This window comes from Motacilla alba, chromosome 1 (genome assembly GCF_015832195.1).
Source record: "Motacilla alba alba isolate MOTALB_02 chromosome 1, Motacilla_alba_V1.0_pri, whole genome shotgun sequence".
Classification (NCBI taxonomy): domain Eukaryota; kingdom Metazoa; phylum Chordata; class Aves; order Passeriformes; family Motacillidae; genus Motacilla; species Motacilla alba.
In genome coordinates, this window is record NC_052016.1 from 60,281,943 (window position 1) to 60,298,122 (window position 16,180).

The following is a 16,180-nucleotide window of genomic DNA, read 5'->3' on the forward strand; positions in this document are numbered from 1 at the left end:
AAATGAGCCATAACATCATCATTTTCTCAAGTAGTTCTAACCCATCTCTGCATTCCGTGAACAAAATTAAAATCCAGGACACCATGTAGCATAGGAACAGCAAAAAGGTCTTGGGTTATATGACAAAACCTACAGGACTTAGATTGTCTCTAAAAATGCAGATGTATAAGTAACATATATTAAACTGGTGCAAGTTTTATGTAGGTGATAGATAAGGTTCTTAAAGCTAGGTTTCACAGATTAGCAGTCTCTGCCAAATTCTCTGAAATCTAATTAATGTTAGAATATTCTACTTCATTTTTGTTCTACTTTTAGGATTTTGATGACTAGTCTTTCCATACTTGTAATAGAGTACTCTATACTAGAGCAGATGCTGCACAAGATTCTGTTAACTGATAAAAAGACTGTGGTGCATTTTAAATGTAATTTAAACTGGTTTAATATTGAATTTTTACAGGAACTTTCAAATTATATTTAGAAAGAAAGAAATTGGAATAGTGCTGTTATTTGCTTTTTTTTTTTTCAAATGAACTTTGAAAACTGTTGTTCTAGTTTAATAACTTAGTGTCCTCATGACCTGAGATTGGTCAGATGAATAAGCATCTTTTCAGCGCTCATGTCATTGCAGTATCTGAGCAGCCACCTCATCTGCCTTGGATGCCCACCTCTGTAGTGGGCAGTGCAATTCTAAATTAATAAACTTTGGGGCCAGAATGCAGACCAGAATCTTTAAAGTTACTTTAACATGGAGATCACCAGGAGATTGTCCTCTGTAACAGATTCAGAGCAAAGAGCATAAAGGCTGCATTAGCAAAGTTCAGGACAGGTGTACCAAGGAGAGTGAGATTTTAATACTCTCTGCTGCATTGTAGAGCCTCAAAATGTTTGAATTTAGTTTGCTAGCTTTTAAGACCACCCTGAACCTGAGCATTCTGAAATGGAAGACAGCATGTTTTCTATTTTCCTTGGCTTTTCCTTCAGACTCTGAGATTTAAGCACACTCCATAAGGTCTGAAAGGTCCTAAGGTCCATAGGAAAACACCTCCTTCAATAATGAGCCAAATACCAAGACAACCAGCTAAGGCAAAAGTGGCTTACTTTCCGTCAAGTCATGCTAAGGGAAATGTATCCTGCCATAGCAGGGCCATTTATTCACTTGTCAAGCCCAATTCCAAAGGGAAATATTACCTTGGCTTAGCAGTGGGGCAAATGACCACATGGGGTTGTGTCCAGTGGGCTGGCAGTTCTTCTCTCTGTTAGAAAAGTTCATGAGGTTTTCTCTTCTTGTCCCACAGCTGCGGATGAAAGCATCCAAGTGGGCGAGCGCCGACAGTTCCTATCCCGCTCCATGTGCAAGTTAAACGTTGTCCCTGGCAAACGCTACCTCCTCATGGGGAGAGATGGGCAAACAGTGGACTGCAACAACAAGTAAGTGCAAAATGGTCTCTGGGCAGCAGCAGCTGCTATCATGGACCATAAACCCAGAGGATTCTCAATCTATTAGTATACCTCCAGAAAGTAAAGGTAGCACCAAATTTCTCAGGGAATGATTCTGTTGGATTTACTAAAATGCAAGGTGTTCCACTCTATAGGCAAAAGTGGAGCCCTGGGGAAGAGCTGAGCCACCCAGATCTATTGGCTCATGGATCTGTGGTTCCCAGACTTCTCAGGATCAAACGTGGCCCTGGTACCCCTGGGTTAAAAACTCACAGCTAGGAAAGGAGAATGGGAAAAGCTACCCAGTCCATCTGCTGCAGAGGCCTTAAACAGCTCCTGTGTTTGCAGAAGAAATGTGTGGGACCATAACTAAGAGCAGCACCCAAGGTTGCTGTTACACCATGCATGTGGGTAGCACATTCTTGTAATTTCTCACTGTCACACTTTAATGAAAAAAGGGAATTAATCTGAGTGGGAATTCAGTATGACACTATCAAATATTAGGAGAGGAAGACATCATAAATGTTTCATTTCCCTGCACAGAATTGGACAAAGGTAATGCCTCTGAAAGATTCTAGGGAGGAGATCTCCATCAAGGTGTGAGCACCACTTCCTAAAACCTTAAAAAGTCCCATTCCCATCTTTATATGATGCCAAAGTGAGTGCCTAGGTCAGTGGCCTACTTGAAAAGAAGCCTGATAGAGACTGGGGTGTTCCAGCAGAGGTTTAATCTCCAATGTGTTCTCCAGTTAACATGAAATACTGGAAACTACACGGCTTCTCATTGGAATACTCTGTTAGAACTAAACTTCCCTTCACTGTCCCACTGGTGTGCACTTGGGCCTTTTGTGTCATTCTGGAAACTAACAGAAAATTAGCCCAAGCTTACCTGACATACTCAAAACACAAGTAAGGCCAGGTGTGTCCCAGCTTGGCACTGACACATCCCAGACTTTGTTCAAAGCTCAGTTAACCTGCTGGCAAAGGCAAGTTTCTTAGCTAGTATAACTCTTGATCTCAGAGGCCTCTCTGGAGGGATGCTCAGGGATTATGCTTTCCCATTGCCTTATGTGAGGAATAATGACTAACCTTCATTACCTGTCCCATTTTCACTCAGGATGCAATACTTACTTGATGCACAAGCCTGGGTGGAGAAAATTCCGGAGAACAGCGAGTGCCGCAGCACTCTGCGCCGGCAGAGCTGTGCTCACCTGCAGGACTTCCTGAGCACCTCTGACAACCTGTGCCATGTCTGAACAATGGCTCTGACCCCCACATCTCTCTGGGACTGCAGCTCACCTTCTGCCAGAATTCTTCCTGCAAAACCTGTGCATCCCAGTGGCACCTGAAACATTGCAGAGCTGCTTCCATTGCTGTTTCACTGATTGGGGTATCCTCTTGTGGGTGTGGGCGTGGGTAATACAATAAAAATGCAGTTCCTCTACTGTGTTTATTGTTCCTGACACTGGGGAAGAGAGAGTAGGAGTTTGTGTCTCCTTGAGTTATTCTACAACACTGCAATTATCCTGCAGAGAGTCAAAAGAAAAACAAATTGTGCAGCGCCTGATTAATTCCTGCAGTCCTGGGCAAGAAAAAATTCTTTTAAAAATGACAAGACTTTTTCATGGGTCAAAAAGAAAACTGTGAATTCAAGGTTTTCCCTGTGTTACACTGCTGCTGAAAGAGAAGAGATACCAACACTCATGCTTCAACACAGCAGCTGGTTTCTGGTTGTAGTTGTGAGTCCTGCTGACCCTATGGCTGGATTCCATACACTTCTAAAGCTGGAACTAGAAGTGGTACACTAGGCATGTCCTGTGCTGGACTCAGGAGTCTTCCACAGGCTTCTTAGGCTGGTAGCTCACTGAGGGCACAGAATTGCTTTTAATTACACTCTGTAGCCACATGTCTTTCAAGCTTTTCTTTTTCTTGAGTTTAACTCAAAACTGCTCTTTTATTGGAATAAGAAAAAATCTGCAGAAAATGTTTTGGTAAAGCTGGTAAGCAGATGACTTTCAATCACAGGTTTTGCTTCTTTAGCTTGCCAGCAAAATGCCATTTGGCAGTCATATCTGAAGCAGAAAAGAACTGCATAGGTCATCATCCTCAGATGCTCGTACCACTATCTGTGCCAGCAGCTACTGAGCACAAACATTTGCCACCTGGACTGCTTGTGCTACACTGCAGTAAAAACAAGGAGGGCCTTTGTCAAGGATATAATAATTAGTAGGTCCATGCTGAGGTGGTTAATTTGGAGTCAAATGATGCTACTGATAGAAAGGGCAACAGTGATGCTCATGTGGCCAAGACACTGCAGCAGCACCTATCAAAACAGCTCCATCACAAGAAATGTCAGATTCACAGAAGACAGTTCATTGCTTTGTGCCTGAACTGAGAACTGAACAGCTGTCTTTGAAGGCTGCAAACTCGAACTTAGCATCAGCTGGACCTGGATATCAGCAACATCTTCCCCTCAGCTGCTAAGCATTGCATGGATGGAGGGTAGGGAAGGCTCATTTCAGGAAAACCTCAATGACTGCTTCATGACATATGCAAAGGAAGATAAGAAACCCACGGAAGATTTAAGACAGACACTTAAATTGACAGAGGACCTTGAGGTTTGCCCCAGCTTTCATATTTATAAAATGTGCTTGTAATGCCTGGTCATACATTCTTTTTATTACACAGCTTATATAAATGTCAGTGATATGGCAAAATGCAGCTGAGGTCAGTAAAGCAAGTACTAATTTCTATAAATATAAGATAAAGAATAGGTCGTTCCACTGACATACCCATTATTCAGTAATTATGCCAATATTTATGAAAGAATACCTCTAAGGTTAAGAGCCAAATCCTTCCTTTCCACTCCACAAGGCTTGAATTAAAAACTGATGTCTGACCCTTTTGCTGTGTGGAGTATATCAGCAGCTCAGAGGTTCTTGCCTGGCAAACAAATCACCAAATAATTGCAATACTCAAGACTCTGTAAAGTGTGGTGAAAGCATCATTAAAATTTTATATTAGGTCTAACTTACATATTTTCTTCCATTTTACTTGCTGGTGAGTCTAAGCTGGAACTGCTTAGTGTCTGAACTTTGCAAATGCAGTCTAAATCTGGTAGCTGTGTGTGATTATTAAACTTATTTTGGGGGCAGAGGACCCAAACATGCTTCTACTTTAACTCTGCCAATTGGGACCCCTTTGCTTCCTAGGAAAACCTTTAAATATCTCTGGCCTAGGAGCTAGCATAGAACAGTCTATCCCCCTGTCCGTTTCTGCCCCAAACTCCCAAACATATTCATAGGGAGAGGGAAGACAATGGTGGAATTATTCTGTGCTGCCACAGCTGTTAATGTTTGCAGGTAACGCAGTGGCAGAGCTGCTGGAGACTCGGCCAGCACCATGGAGGCCTTCTGGAGAGCTTTGGAAGCATTCATTTCTCCTTCAGCTGCCACAACCTGCAAAAGAACAGAAATAGAAATGGCATGGAAAATTGAAGTGGTGAAAATTCAGCTTTTATGAGAAAACCAACTAGCTGGGATTCCTGGAACCACAGGACAAGAGGAAATGGCCTTTAAGTTGCTTAGGGGAGGTTCCCATTAGATATTAGGAAAAAAATTATGTTTATGTCAAGTGTTGGAAGAGGATGCCCAGGGAGGTGGTGGAGTCACCTGGTGGTCATTTAAGGGGTATGCAGATGTGGTGCTTAGGGACATGGTTTAGTGATGGACTCAGCAGTGCTGGGTTTAAGGGTTGGGTTTGGTGATCTGAGAAGTCTTGTTCATCCTAAACAATTCTGTGGTTCTATGACAAGGAGATGAAAGCCTGAAGGTGGGTGTCACCTGTCATGGGTCTCACCTTAGCTTTTTTCTCTTGAGCAGCCTCTGCTTCAGCTGCCATTGCCCTCTGCATGGCCACGGGGATCCGGATGTCTTTGATCTCCACACGGGCCACTTTGACACCCCACTGCTCCGTGGCACTGTCGAGGGTAGCCTTGGGGACAAACAACACACCAGGAAGAGCACAGTGCTGGCAGAGGGAAAGCCACGTGGTGTACCTGCTTGGACAGGACAGGGCAAACCTACACAGCAGAAAGAGGGATGCTCCGGGGGCACTAGCACCAAGCACGGTGTGCGCACAGTGGGTACCACAGCCTCAGCAAACACTTGCTGGTCAACACCAGTGTCTCCTGTGTGGCTTCTGCCCTGCCTCCTAAATTATGATCCCCCATCCCTTCCTTAGGTGGGCAGTTACTAAATTTCTCCCTTTTACAAATAAATAGTACAGCAAGCTCCTTAAACAGCACAACACAGTAAAAGTACACTATGGGTGAGACACAAGGCAGCCCTGCAGCACTGGCAAACTCATCTGTGCTCTGGCTCCTGGGCATTCCTGCAATCCACACCACCACCATGACCCTTTCTCTGCGTGGCCACTCTCCTGGCTGCAGAGGGTACAGTCTCTCTTTGGTCTGACTATGCCTTGTCTCTGACTGAAATTAGTAAATTGGGTATTGGATTTTTCCTCTGGTCTCTGCTTGGCTGCCAAATCAAAAAAGAAACCAGATGGCATTTAAAAGCATACAGCAACTAAATTTTGTGCTCTTAGTTGTAATGACAAGAGATACAAGTCTTGTCTCAGTGAAGGGTCTGCTCAAGACAGAATTTCCCCTGAGAAGATCTCTTTCTCCATGTTTGCAGCTGCTTCTGTCCAAGAGCTAAGCTGATTTTTTTTTAAATCACTGGATAATTTCAGAATTTTAATTGCTTTTTGATAGAGATAACTCTGCTATAAGAGGCTGGGGAAATACCTTTAGAATAACTGTTTCTGACTCTAAGCAATAAGATGTATAACTGAAAAAAACCCCAAACCCATAAAGGGAGATTTTGTTACCCTTGTTGAAGAAAGAGAGATTATTTCTAATTTGCTACTCCCCAGAAGACATCTCCGCGCTTATGAATGTTGGGTGCCAAATTTACCTGGATACTGCGTGCAATCTCCTCACGACCTGCCAGCAGCTGAGCCAAGCTCCGTGTACCCAGAACGTTTCTCAGGGCTGTCTGTGCCAGAAGCAAGGTCGCAGAGTGGACATCAGTGACGTTGGCAACAGCGCTGACAGCGCTGTGGATCCTGTAGTGCACCACCCCATCCACCTGGGCAGTAACAGCATCCCTTGTGAGAATCTGCATTTGAGAAATGCACACAGTCACAGAAAGATCCAACAACACATCCTTTGCCTAGGAAAAGAATTTTATTTTTTTTTAACCGTGAGTAAAAGGCACTAATAATTCAAAGATACTAAGAAATTCTCTTGATTTCTTTGTCATTCTCCCAAGAAATTCAAGAAATTACGTCAAGACAGCTGTCTGGCATCAACAAAGTTTAAACTGGGGGAAAATGCTTTACATACCCTCTAATAACTGCTTCAATTGTAAGCGACTCTCACAACTTGTTTTTTTTTTTTTTTTTTGCAATAATAAATGATGGCTATCCTCTTCCTTTCTTGTAGAAAGGTCCATTAATAAGTTTATACCTTTCATGCAGCTTGGAAGATCTGTGCTACTTCCCCTAAACAATGTATTTGTAAGAAACACCAACAAATTAAAACAAAAATAAAAAGTGCAAGAAATTGTGAGAAGAAACTGAAAGAAATGTTTAAGCATTCATAGAAGAGTTGTCATCTTTTGCCAGACAAGCTTCTTGTGCCTCAGAAGGCAGCTGGCCTCAGTGGAGAACTAATGATGCTTCACTATCACTTCTCTCCACAGCATCTTTTGCCTGCAAGTGAATGGTTCACAAAAACCCTGCCAAATGCTGCAGAAGCCTGTCCAAAAGCTGCTAAGCCTTACACATTACAAGTTCTGCAGCCATTTTCTCTCCAGCTTCACATTTTGGGGGAGCCATTTTTCATTTCACACCACACATGCCTGCACCCTGTACTCTGAGAAAAGGTTCCTTCTGTTTACAAAAAGATAATAGACCAAAAAGCATCTCCTGGCGAACACAGTAGGAAATTCTGGTGGCCCAAAGGGTCTTGAAGCTGCCTCTTGTCCCTCTGCTCTATGTTTAATGAAGGGGACAGCAGTGTCACCTCCATAAGCAGAAGAATTTTTCTGCCATGGGGCTGAGGCCACACAGAAACAAAACTTAATCAGAACAGGATTGTTCAACAACTTATCCTTCAGATTAAATTTTTCAGTCAAAATTTGCTAACAAAATGTCTGAAGATATATCCTACTTGGATGTATCTTACTTCCTCCATCCATTCCTGCTTGGACCTGAGTTTTGTGAAAGATTGTTTGCTAATTCCTGCTAATTCAATGGGATTTGTTACCCATGGGTAATTTGCCTTTCCAGACACATGTAGAAGGCTCTTTTGAATGGCGAGCTACATGTCTGATCCAACTTCACTAGGACATTAATTTACAACTTGGAATTCTGTAGCCCGTTCCTCTGTTATCCTCCCTGTCTCACATTCATGCTTGTAACTCCTTTCCCTTATTTTTGAAATCACAGTTCTGAACACCAGCTTGACCTGCAATGATGCATCTGCAGATTTTCATTAGGAGACTCATAGAATGGTTTGGGTTGGAAGAGACCTTAAAGATCACTCAGTTCCAGCCTGCCTCCCATGGGCAGGGACACCTTCCCCTAGACCAGGTTGTTCAGAGCCCCATCCAACCCAGCCTTGAACACTTCCAGGGATGGGACACCCATAATTTCTTTGGGCAAGAAGTTGTGTTGTAAGCAGCTTGAAATGCAGAGGATACAGCAGAAAAGCTAAGTTCCATTTGGTAGCTAAATTCCATAGGTAGCTCAGTGTGGCAAAATGACAAAATGTGCATTACTTTTGATTGTGCCATGAATCTGCTGCATCTTTTGTTCCTGTCTTAGATGGCTGCTAGAGAAGTTACCTCTTGTGGAGGAATCTTACAGGTAACCATCCTAAGATCAACCTTGATGAATGTATCCGTACATGGAAGCACGAGGATCATTCCTGAAAAATAAAAATTATTAGATGAAACACCTCTGAAAACTAAAGTCCAGATCCAGGTATCCAAGAGATAAACAGATGGAAATACCCACAGGATTTGGAATAACAGAATAACACCCTGCCTTATCACTGCAGCTGTCCTCTCTGCTTACAAGACATGACAACAGCGATGTTTTGCGTTTTCAAATAGCAGAGGGAAGTGCAGATATCTGCAAATAATGTGAAGTCATTAGAGCTTAATGACCTAGGATTCTTGTCTGTAAATGAGCAGCTTGAAGCACTTGTTGGAAGTCTGCCATGAGAATTGTGGCAGAAATTCCTTCCATGCCTTTAATTTTCCCTTTTTAAATCACAAGCCATGTATGGTTCAGTATGTGTCCTCAGGAAAGACAGCACCCAGGTCCAGATTCCTGCACTACATGAGGAACATTGTCCCAAGATGCGACAAATTCTGTGAAGGAGTCTCCACTCTCCTTCACTGAAGAGGGAGACTAGACAAAACTTCCAATCTTCTATTGCACCTCAGTACCTTGCCACACAGAAGCCACACAGAAGAGCCCTGTACCAGGCCTAGCTGCTCTTTGAACCACATGACTACTATTCAAGAGGAAGGACAGTACCTGAAAAGGACTTTTTCCTGTTATTTCAACTTCCAGTTTGCCCATTTCATTGCCCAGAGGTGGTAACTGCAGCAATGCAGAGTCCTCATGTAGCTGGGTTTGGTTTGTGATTTGTAAGCTGGGTACTGTAACAGCCTTGGTGTAGCTGCCGAGTGTCCCTGCCCTGACACATTTACCATTTTCAGGGCAGAGGACAGTAAGCAGCTGGCAGCAACAAGCTGTGTTGGAAGTGAGGTGCAGGGAGAGAGGCCACAGTCACTCAAAAAAGACCGTGACAGACATGAACACTGCATTTAAACCTCCCTGCAGTCCCCTGAGAGTGTCTGCAGCATGAACTCATCCTTCTGTTGTCCAAATTGCTCAACAGCAACACCTGCTATCAAGGTACTCAAACTTCAAGCCACACAAGAGGGTGGCTGTATCTTCTCTTGAGAAAAGTAAACAGTCTGCAGGTAAAGGAACTGCAGCAGAGGGGACCTTCTCATTCCCCTCTCTGCAATAAGGAAGGATTTCATGGAACCTCTGCAATTCTCTATTTGGCCTGAGTGCATTGTAATAACATAAACAAACCCAGAGGACTTTAACAGAGAAAAACTGCATGCATTCACCTGGTCCCTTTGCTTTCTTGGACAGAATACGTCCCAGACGAAATACAACAGCACGTTCATATTCTCTGACAACCTAGGAAAATATTTTAAGTTTAGAATTTTACAGCTAATTCTATTTTCATTCCCTGGTTCTTTAATCTTTGGCACCAATATTAAATGCACAGTACAAATATTATAGGAAGCAACAAAGCTGAAAATCACTTTCTTGACATCTTCTACTTGACTCATGATTTGCTGGACGAACTCAGCCCCTGCCCATGGAAACAGGTTACAAAACAGATCATATATGAAAGAATTAACAGTGATCTAAAAAGGATACCCCAGAGCTCTCTCCACATCAGCAACACACTCTAAGGAGTTGTAGGCCAAAGGGGCTCTCACCTCAGGTAATCTAAACCACTTCACCTAGTGCGTCATGACTACTGAAGGGCAGGCATCCAGCTGATGTTTAACTGGAAGTTTAACTGATGATGAGTGTTGAGACTGGAAGAAATTAAGTGAGGAAGTTGTGGCAACACAGAACATTTGTGGAAGAACCTGTGTGGATCTCATTTCCAGAGCACATCTTTGCTACAAACACTTATGATTCCCAAAATGTGAAAGTGAGGTGCCTTGTCTTAACTAAATCAGTAAAAAAGCAACAGCAATGACAATAGAGCATTTCACATGTGCCTCACATCCTGATAGCTTACCTTAATACATGCCCAGATGGAAATAGGAAAGGTAATAAGCACCAGGAGGAATGAAAGGGAAACCAGGATCCAGCCACAGACACCAATTCCTTCCTGCCTGTCAGCTATAAAAAATATAAGGAAGAGGAGCAATGAATGCAAAATTTGAGAAGTCATCCCAGGGATGTACATCTAGTCCAGGGCAATCATATGGGACCACAAGGTCCACAGAAACTCACTCCCTCTTCGTCCCTCCCATCACTCAAAGAAAGCCATAAAACACCTAAGCAAGCATTCAACTTTATGGCCCTTCCACACAGAAAATTAAAAAAGGCTCAGAAAATACATTTTTGCAACAGGAAAAAAGAGGAAAATGAAAGATATTACCAAAGCTGGGGGCTGTGAAGGAGAAATAAATGAATGGGTGAAACCATGGGTATGAAACTGTTGGGTGGGGCAAAGGGTTTAGTTTGTGTGAAACAGGTAACAAGGTAAATGAGGGGAAGTCCTGCTTTTTTTTTAAATGAACATTTTTAGGAATATTAATGGACCAGTCCATCCGCTGGACTGTTTAGAGAACTTCAGAATTAGTGTTTGTCAAAATGCATGCCCATGCATGCCATTGTCTCAGTGCATTCAGCTCATCTCACCCCAAAATTTCATTGTAATGAAATAAAACAAATATAAAATGAATTTCATTATTTCAGTGCCTGAAGGGAAGGCAGTAGTAAAGTAAGTTATTTCAATGGTGTAGGGCAGCACTGGAAATTTCTGATACTAAATAAAACTCACATGCAGACAGAAATGAGAAACTGGAAACAATTCAATTTATACTCTGTAAGAAAAAAACCCCAGCTCGTCAGAACCCTGAAACAGCAGGAGGCTCCCTGATCTGTAAGGCAGGAGCTGGCAGACCAGCAGAGAGGACTGACAGGTTTGTCAGAACATTCCCAGCAGCCCCGGGGAAGGAGGACACACAGCACAGCCCTCCTGAAGCCCCTGCCCCGCCTGAGTCCATGTGCGTGGCCGAGCTGTGCCCGCTGCAGTGGTGGCTGCACATCTGGCTGTGACATCCAGCCCTTGGCTGCTCCCAGCTTTGCCCATTCTGCTTCTGAGGCCCCTGATGCAGGCTGAATTACTCACAAATGAACACATTTGCATTCATCTCCCGGAGAGCTGGGCACAGAACTGGTGCACCAGGAGCCCAGCTTTCCTCCTCACCCTTCCCAAAACCCAGCAATTTTTAATCCCTGGTTGTTATATGAGGTATCATCAGGCACTTTGCAATCAATCAGTGGCAAAATTGATTTGAGGAGCTTCCCTAAGCAAATCACTGTGCAAACCTTAAGGCCATGTGTATAAAAACAGGATTTTTAGGATTTAGTGTGAAAATCTTTAACCCTTTTACAGTTATCTGTTCTCCACACAGTGGACTTCACATTACACTAGTGGTGTGGCAGGCTTCAACACGTACATAAAGTACCAGCAGTCAGGTGTCTTTTAATCAGTGGAAAGAGTCAAGGAAAGTCACAGAATAGGTATCATTCATAATTCTTAATCTGAAATCTGAGCAAATTAATCATGAAGGGATATTTTGTTCAGGAGATCTCAATGTTTTTACTCTCTCTTAATTTCACATAAATGACCAGTTTACAGAAAATATCTGAAGATCTTTTTCTCCAGTGACAAATTTGGTTATGAATAACCTCCCTAAAAGCAATTTTGGTTGTAGCATCATCTACCATCATCCACCTGAGCCCACTGTGAAGATGCCTGGTGAGATGCAGGGGAACAGATGGGAAAAAAATGCCAGCACTCAGCAGACTGATACTCAAGCAGCTGAGAAGAGTTAGGGGTCAAGATATCACCCCTAACCACCAAAAAGCATGCATCCAAAACCTAATAAAGTACAATTGAATCCTTCTCCACAAGAACTGTCCTAGAGATCCTGATGCCAGCTAATAATGTGGGTTGCAATTAGAAAAGGAGAACACGAAAATATGTCTTTGAATGAAACTCCTAGTTCCCCCAAATCACCAAATCTTCTCTGAATAGAATACCCCAAAGTTTCAAACCATTTAAACACACAACCAATTAAAGGCTCTAGAAAAAAATAATAGTTAAGAACCAGTCACAATCCCGTGTATCATTGATCTGGGTTTGCAATCCCTGTATACGGATTATAATAGTCATAACCACCAAAAACTTGACTTGACTCTTTAGTCCAGAGCAAATCAGAAGCTGCAATGCATCACAAAATGTGAGAGCTCATCACTCAGCAGTTGTGGAAAAACTCCAGTGTGCTGGAATAAGATTCACTTCATTTTTTTCTTGATGCACTCATTAGGGTACATCACAGGCTGGGTAAACAAACTCATTATGTGGGTTTCACACTTGGAAAGCAACTGAAAAACAGTGTGGGTAAAAATCTCACAAGCCTCCTACAGCAACGAAAAGATGGAGTAGATTCAGCTTCTTTTAACCACCACACTTTCTACTTTAACCTTTCTGCTTTCTCCTAAGGGTTGAAAAATTCTTATGTCTTCCCTAACTAGATCCTATTTTCCTCTCTCCAGTCCATCCCTCCATACAGAAGTGTATCAATAGCTGAATCAGTCCTTTTCATCCATGGGGCCATGTTGGCAGAAGGTAGATGCTGATGCATCCTGGCAGGGCAGCATGAGGCAACTTTCTCAGTCACTTACAGTGGCACATTCTGAGTTTTCATCTCCAGTCTAAGTCGTACATCAAATGTAGATCAAATGTACCTTTTCTGTTTGGTTAATTCTGCTCCTTTTTAATATTATTGAGAAAAAACACACACACACACACACAAAACAAGACTTACCAATTAGATGTTCTGTGTTGATTTTCTTGGGTCTCTCTGTCTGGGGATCCATCCCCTTAGAGGGAAGCTCTGATCCCCTCACAGATGCGACAGCAGCGAACCTTGAAACTGCAGGGCTCCTGCAAGATGCTGAAGAGGGAGGCAGGATGAGAGAAGGAGAAATCCCCTGTATGAGAGTCTTGTGGGAGTTAGTTACCCTGGTGAGGAGAGTATGTTCGCAAACACCAAGTCTTGTGTCTCTGATGTAACGGGATAGTATTCTGTGGCTGTCCTCTGTCTGGGGTGCACTTGGTCCAGCTGGTCTTAGGCCCCACAAAATACAAGCTGGAAGTAATTTCTATGAATTCCTCACCAGAGATTAAAACACCCAGGAAAAAGACAGGAAGATAAAAGTAAGTCTGCTGAGGAGCAGCCGAGGTACAGCCTGAAGAAAATGAGGCCCTGGGGAGATCTTAACACTCTGTACACCTGCCTGAAAGGAGGTTGTAGCAAAGTGAGGATCGGTCTCCTCTAAAGAAACAAGCAATATTGTAAGAATAAATGGCTTCAAGTAGTGCCAGGGGAGGATTAAATTAAAAATGAGGAAAAATATACTTCACCAAAAGAATTGCCAAATAGTGGAACAGGCTACCCAGAGAAGTGGTAGGGTCCCCCTCCCTGGTGGCATTTAAAGAACACGTATGGGTGGCACTTCGAGATGTGGTTTAGCGGTGGACTTGGCAATGCTGGGTTAATTGTTGGACTGGACCTTAAGAGGTCTTTTCCAACCTAAGATGCTATAAAGCCAGAAGGCAGATATTGCATGCTGCTCCTCTGCTGTTTTGGGGCTCAGCTGCTGTTCAGATCTCAAAACACCAGCATAATAAATAAACAAAACTTCAGGTGAGGTCTCCAAACTGTGTAGAATAGCTCACCACACCCTTCTTCACACTGTCCATCGGTACAGGCTGAGCCCTGTTGAGTTGGATAACCTCAAAACCACAGCAGAAGCATTTCAGTTCCTAAGTCTTAAAACTGTCCCCCGAGTATTTTTCACAAAATATTTCGACAGTGAAACTAAGCACAGCATTTCAGACTAAGCCACTTCTGAAGGCTGTAGCAGCAGAGGGCAACTTTCTCAAAGAACAAAGCTGTTGCTTGTTATTTTAATAAAATATGAGACGTGTCTTTTTTATATGTAATTTATGAGTTTGAAATATAGCTGCATCAATTACAGGGCTGGTTTTTGTGGACATCTGTTATCTAGAATATCTACTAAGACCTGGCTCCAGCTTCATTTCACCCAAATCCTCCTTCCTGCCAGTAATTACCTAGGCCCCAGATGGGTCATTCAAAGCTGATTGTTCCCCAGAGAATCCTTTTTCAGTCTCACAGAGAGGAAACTACACCCCTGAACTGACATTTTAAATCCCACTGAAAGCCATAAGCACAGCCTGAAGAATCAGAATTGACACGCTTATTGCAATATGCTCCAAAAAATGTGACAATATTCATTTTAGGCCATTTGCAGCATTTTCATCATTATTTGACTTCTAAACACTGAGATGTATGATCATACCTCTTCAGGACAGAAGCATACTAGCAGGGTAGCATGTGTAAACAGTGACAAGAGAAATGTGGTTTAATTATTTCAGAAGCAAAAACATAATATGCAAAACTATCCAAACAATTTTTTTTAATTTTAGAGCAAAACTAAAGTTATTGAAAACAGTTTAATTCTGAGCCATTTGAATGCCACAATTGAATTAGCCGTTTATACCATCAGATAAATGAGCAGCACATACTAAAAGTTAACAGACTTAATTGGTCCCTGTTTATTGACAACTCCCTGATGTGACTGTAAATATAGGTGAGTAAAACAGATGGTGTTTTGTGTTTGTGTTCAGGAACATCACCACAATATTAGGGTTTTTTTCATTTTAACGTAAGCTGCACTTTTTTTCTCTTTTCAAAATTTTGAAATCAAAGTCAGGGCAATCTTAATGCTTTCTCCTTGGGGCTATACTGGGGCATGAGGATGACTCATGTCCCAGATTACCACAGACCACTCAGAGATTAAAACACATGAGAGCTCTGGGGCAAAGCAGTTTACAAGCTGCAAATTTACTAGTGCTGAACAGCCTGGTGCACTCCTGTGACACAGGGCACAGCCACAAAGATTGAGCTCAAAGCTGCTTCAGCAGAACTTACTGACTTGGAAGCCACATCAGATGACTGCTTTGGGCTGCTTGCAGTTCAGCTATTTCTGCAGAGTTTTATATTTGTGATATAGCTAAAGCCTTCAACTTCTATTCCAAAAGCAGCACGAGGGCTCAGGTCAGGCACGATCAGGTGCTTACCTATAGGCACAACATTCTCCAACATTCCTCTGCAGCAGTGGCTACATTTACAAATGGCACTAGTCCTTTACAATGTCTCTACCATGTCTACTTTCTCCCACTTACCTCATCATGCAGTTGTAGAGACTTAATCCACAGCCATTTATAAACAGTGCCAATCCCAAAAATGCAAAAAAGAATTGTCAGGCAGTCCCCACGTGAGATTTGCAGACAAAGTTGTAGGTTTAAATTTGCCTTTTTCTTACCTTCTCAAGCCCAGACTTTCTTTTCCATGCACTGGGCTTTGGCCAGTCCCTACAGACTTCTCAGCTCAGTCTTTTCCTGGCCCTGAGTTCTGCCTATTGCTTCAGGCTCGGCATTCCCTTTCCCCCAGGTCAAAATTAAGGACACATGACAGAACAGAGCAGATTAACAGTACTTTCCTTTTTCTTGTAGGAACAATCCCATATTGCTGCTCCTCCTAATGAAAATGGCATCAGGTATCAATAGCTGAAGGTGATGACAGAAGGAGATGGAGATGACAGAAGGCCCCCCTTGGGCCACTAGAGTAAATGTGAGAGAGAGACAAAGCTATTGCTCCTCTATCAATACAGAAAGGAAGGCAAGTCGCAAGAAAGTCAGAACACTCACACCATGTCAAATTTCCCTTCAGGACCAGGCAAA

The 16,180-nt window shown here is 42.8% G+C and overlaps 2 protein-coding genes across 5 annotated transcripts in view; one reads left to right on the forward strand and one right to left on the reverse strand.

Annotated features, from left to right (window-relative positions):
- LOC119699341 (complement C4-like) overlaps nucleotides 1-2,879 on the forward strand; it is a 41,345-nt gene extending 38,466 nt beyond the window's left edge. Inside the window, exons 40-41 of the mRNA XM_038132675.1 lie at nucleotides 1,296-1,428; nucleotides 2,555-2,879. Coding sequence (XP_037988603.1) covers nucleotides 1,296-1,428; nucleotides 2,555-2,693 — 272 coding nt within the window. The 3' untranslated portion in view covers nucleotides 2,694-2,879. The remainder of the gene's footprint in view (nucleotides 1-1,295; nucleotides 1,429-2,554) is intronic.
- A 149-nt stretch (nucleotides 2,880-3,028) lies between these two features.
- STOML3 (stomatin like 3) lies at nucleotides 3,029-16,180 on the reverse strand. Of its 4 annotated transcripts, XM_038132720.1 has the most exons (9): nucleotides 15,763-16,180; nucleotides 15,623-15,643; nucleotides 13,179-13,307; nucleotides 10,352-10,455; nucleotides 9,660-9,732; nucleotides 8,352-8,434; nucleotides 6,417-6,620; nucleotides 5,296-5,430; nucleotides 3,029-4,895 (listed from the first exon to the last, which is right to left on the reverse strand). In XM_038132720.1, the coding sequence occupies exons 3-9, from the start codon at nucleotides 13,228-13,230 to the stop codon at nucleotides 4,695-4,697; spliced, it is 852 nt and encodes a 283-aa protein (XP_037988648.1). In that variant the 5' UTR covers nucleotides 13,231-13,307; nucleotides 15,623-15,643; nucleotides 15,763-16,180; the 3' UTR covers nucleotides 3,029-4,694. The 4 variants fall into 4 exon arrangements, with proteins under 4 accessions (XP_037988648.1, XP_037988638.1, XP_037988668.1 ...); XM_038132710.1 differs by lacking the exon at nucleotides 15,623-15,643; XM_038132740.1 differs by having other exon boundaries at nucleotides 4,758-4,895; nucleotides 5,296-5,494; nucleotides 13,179-16,180.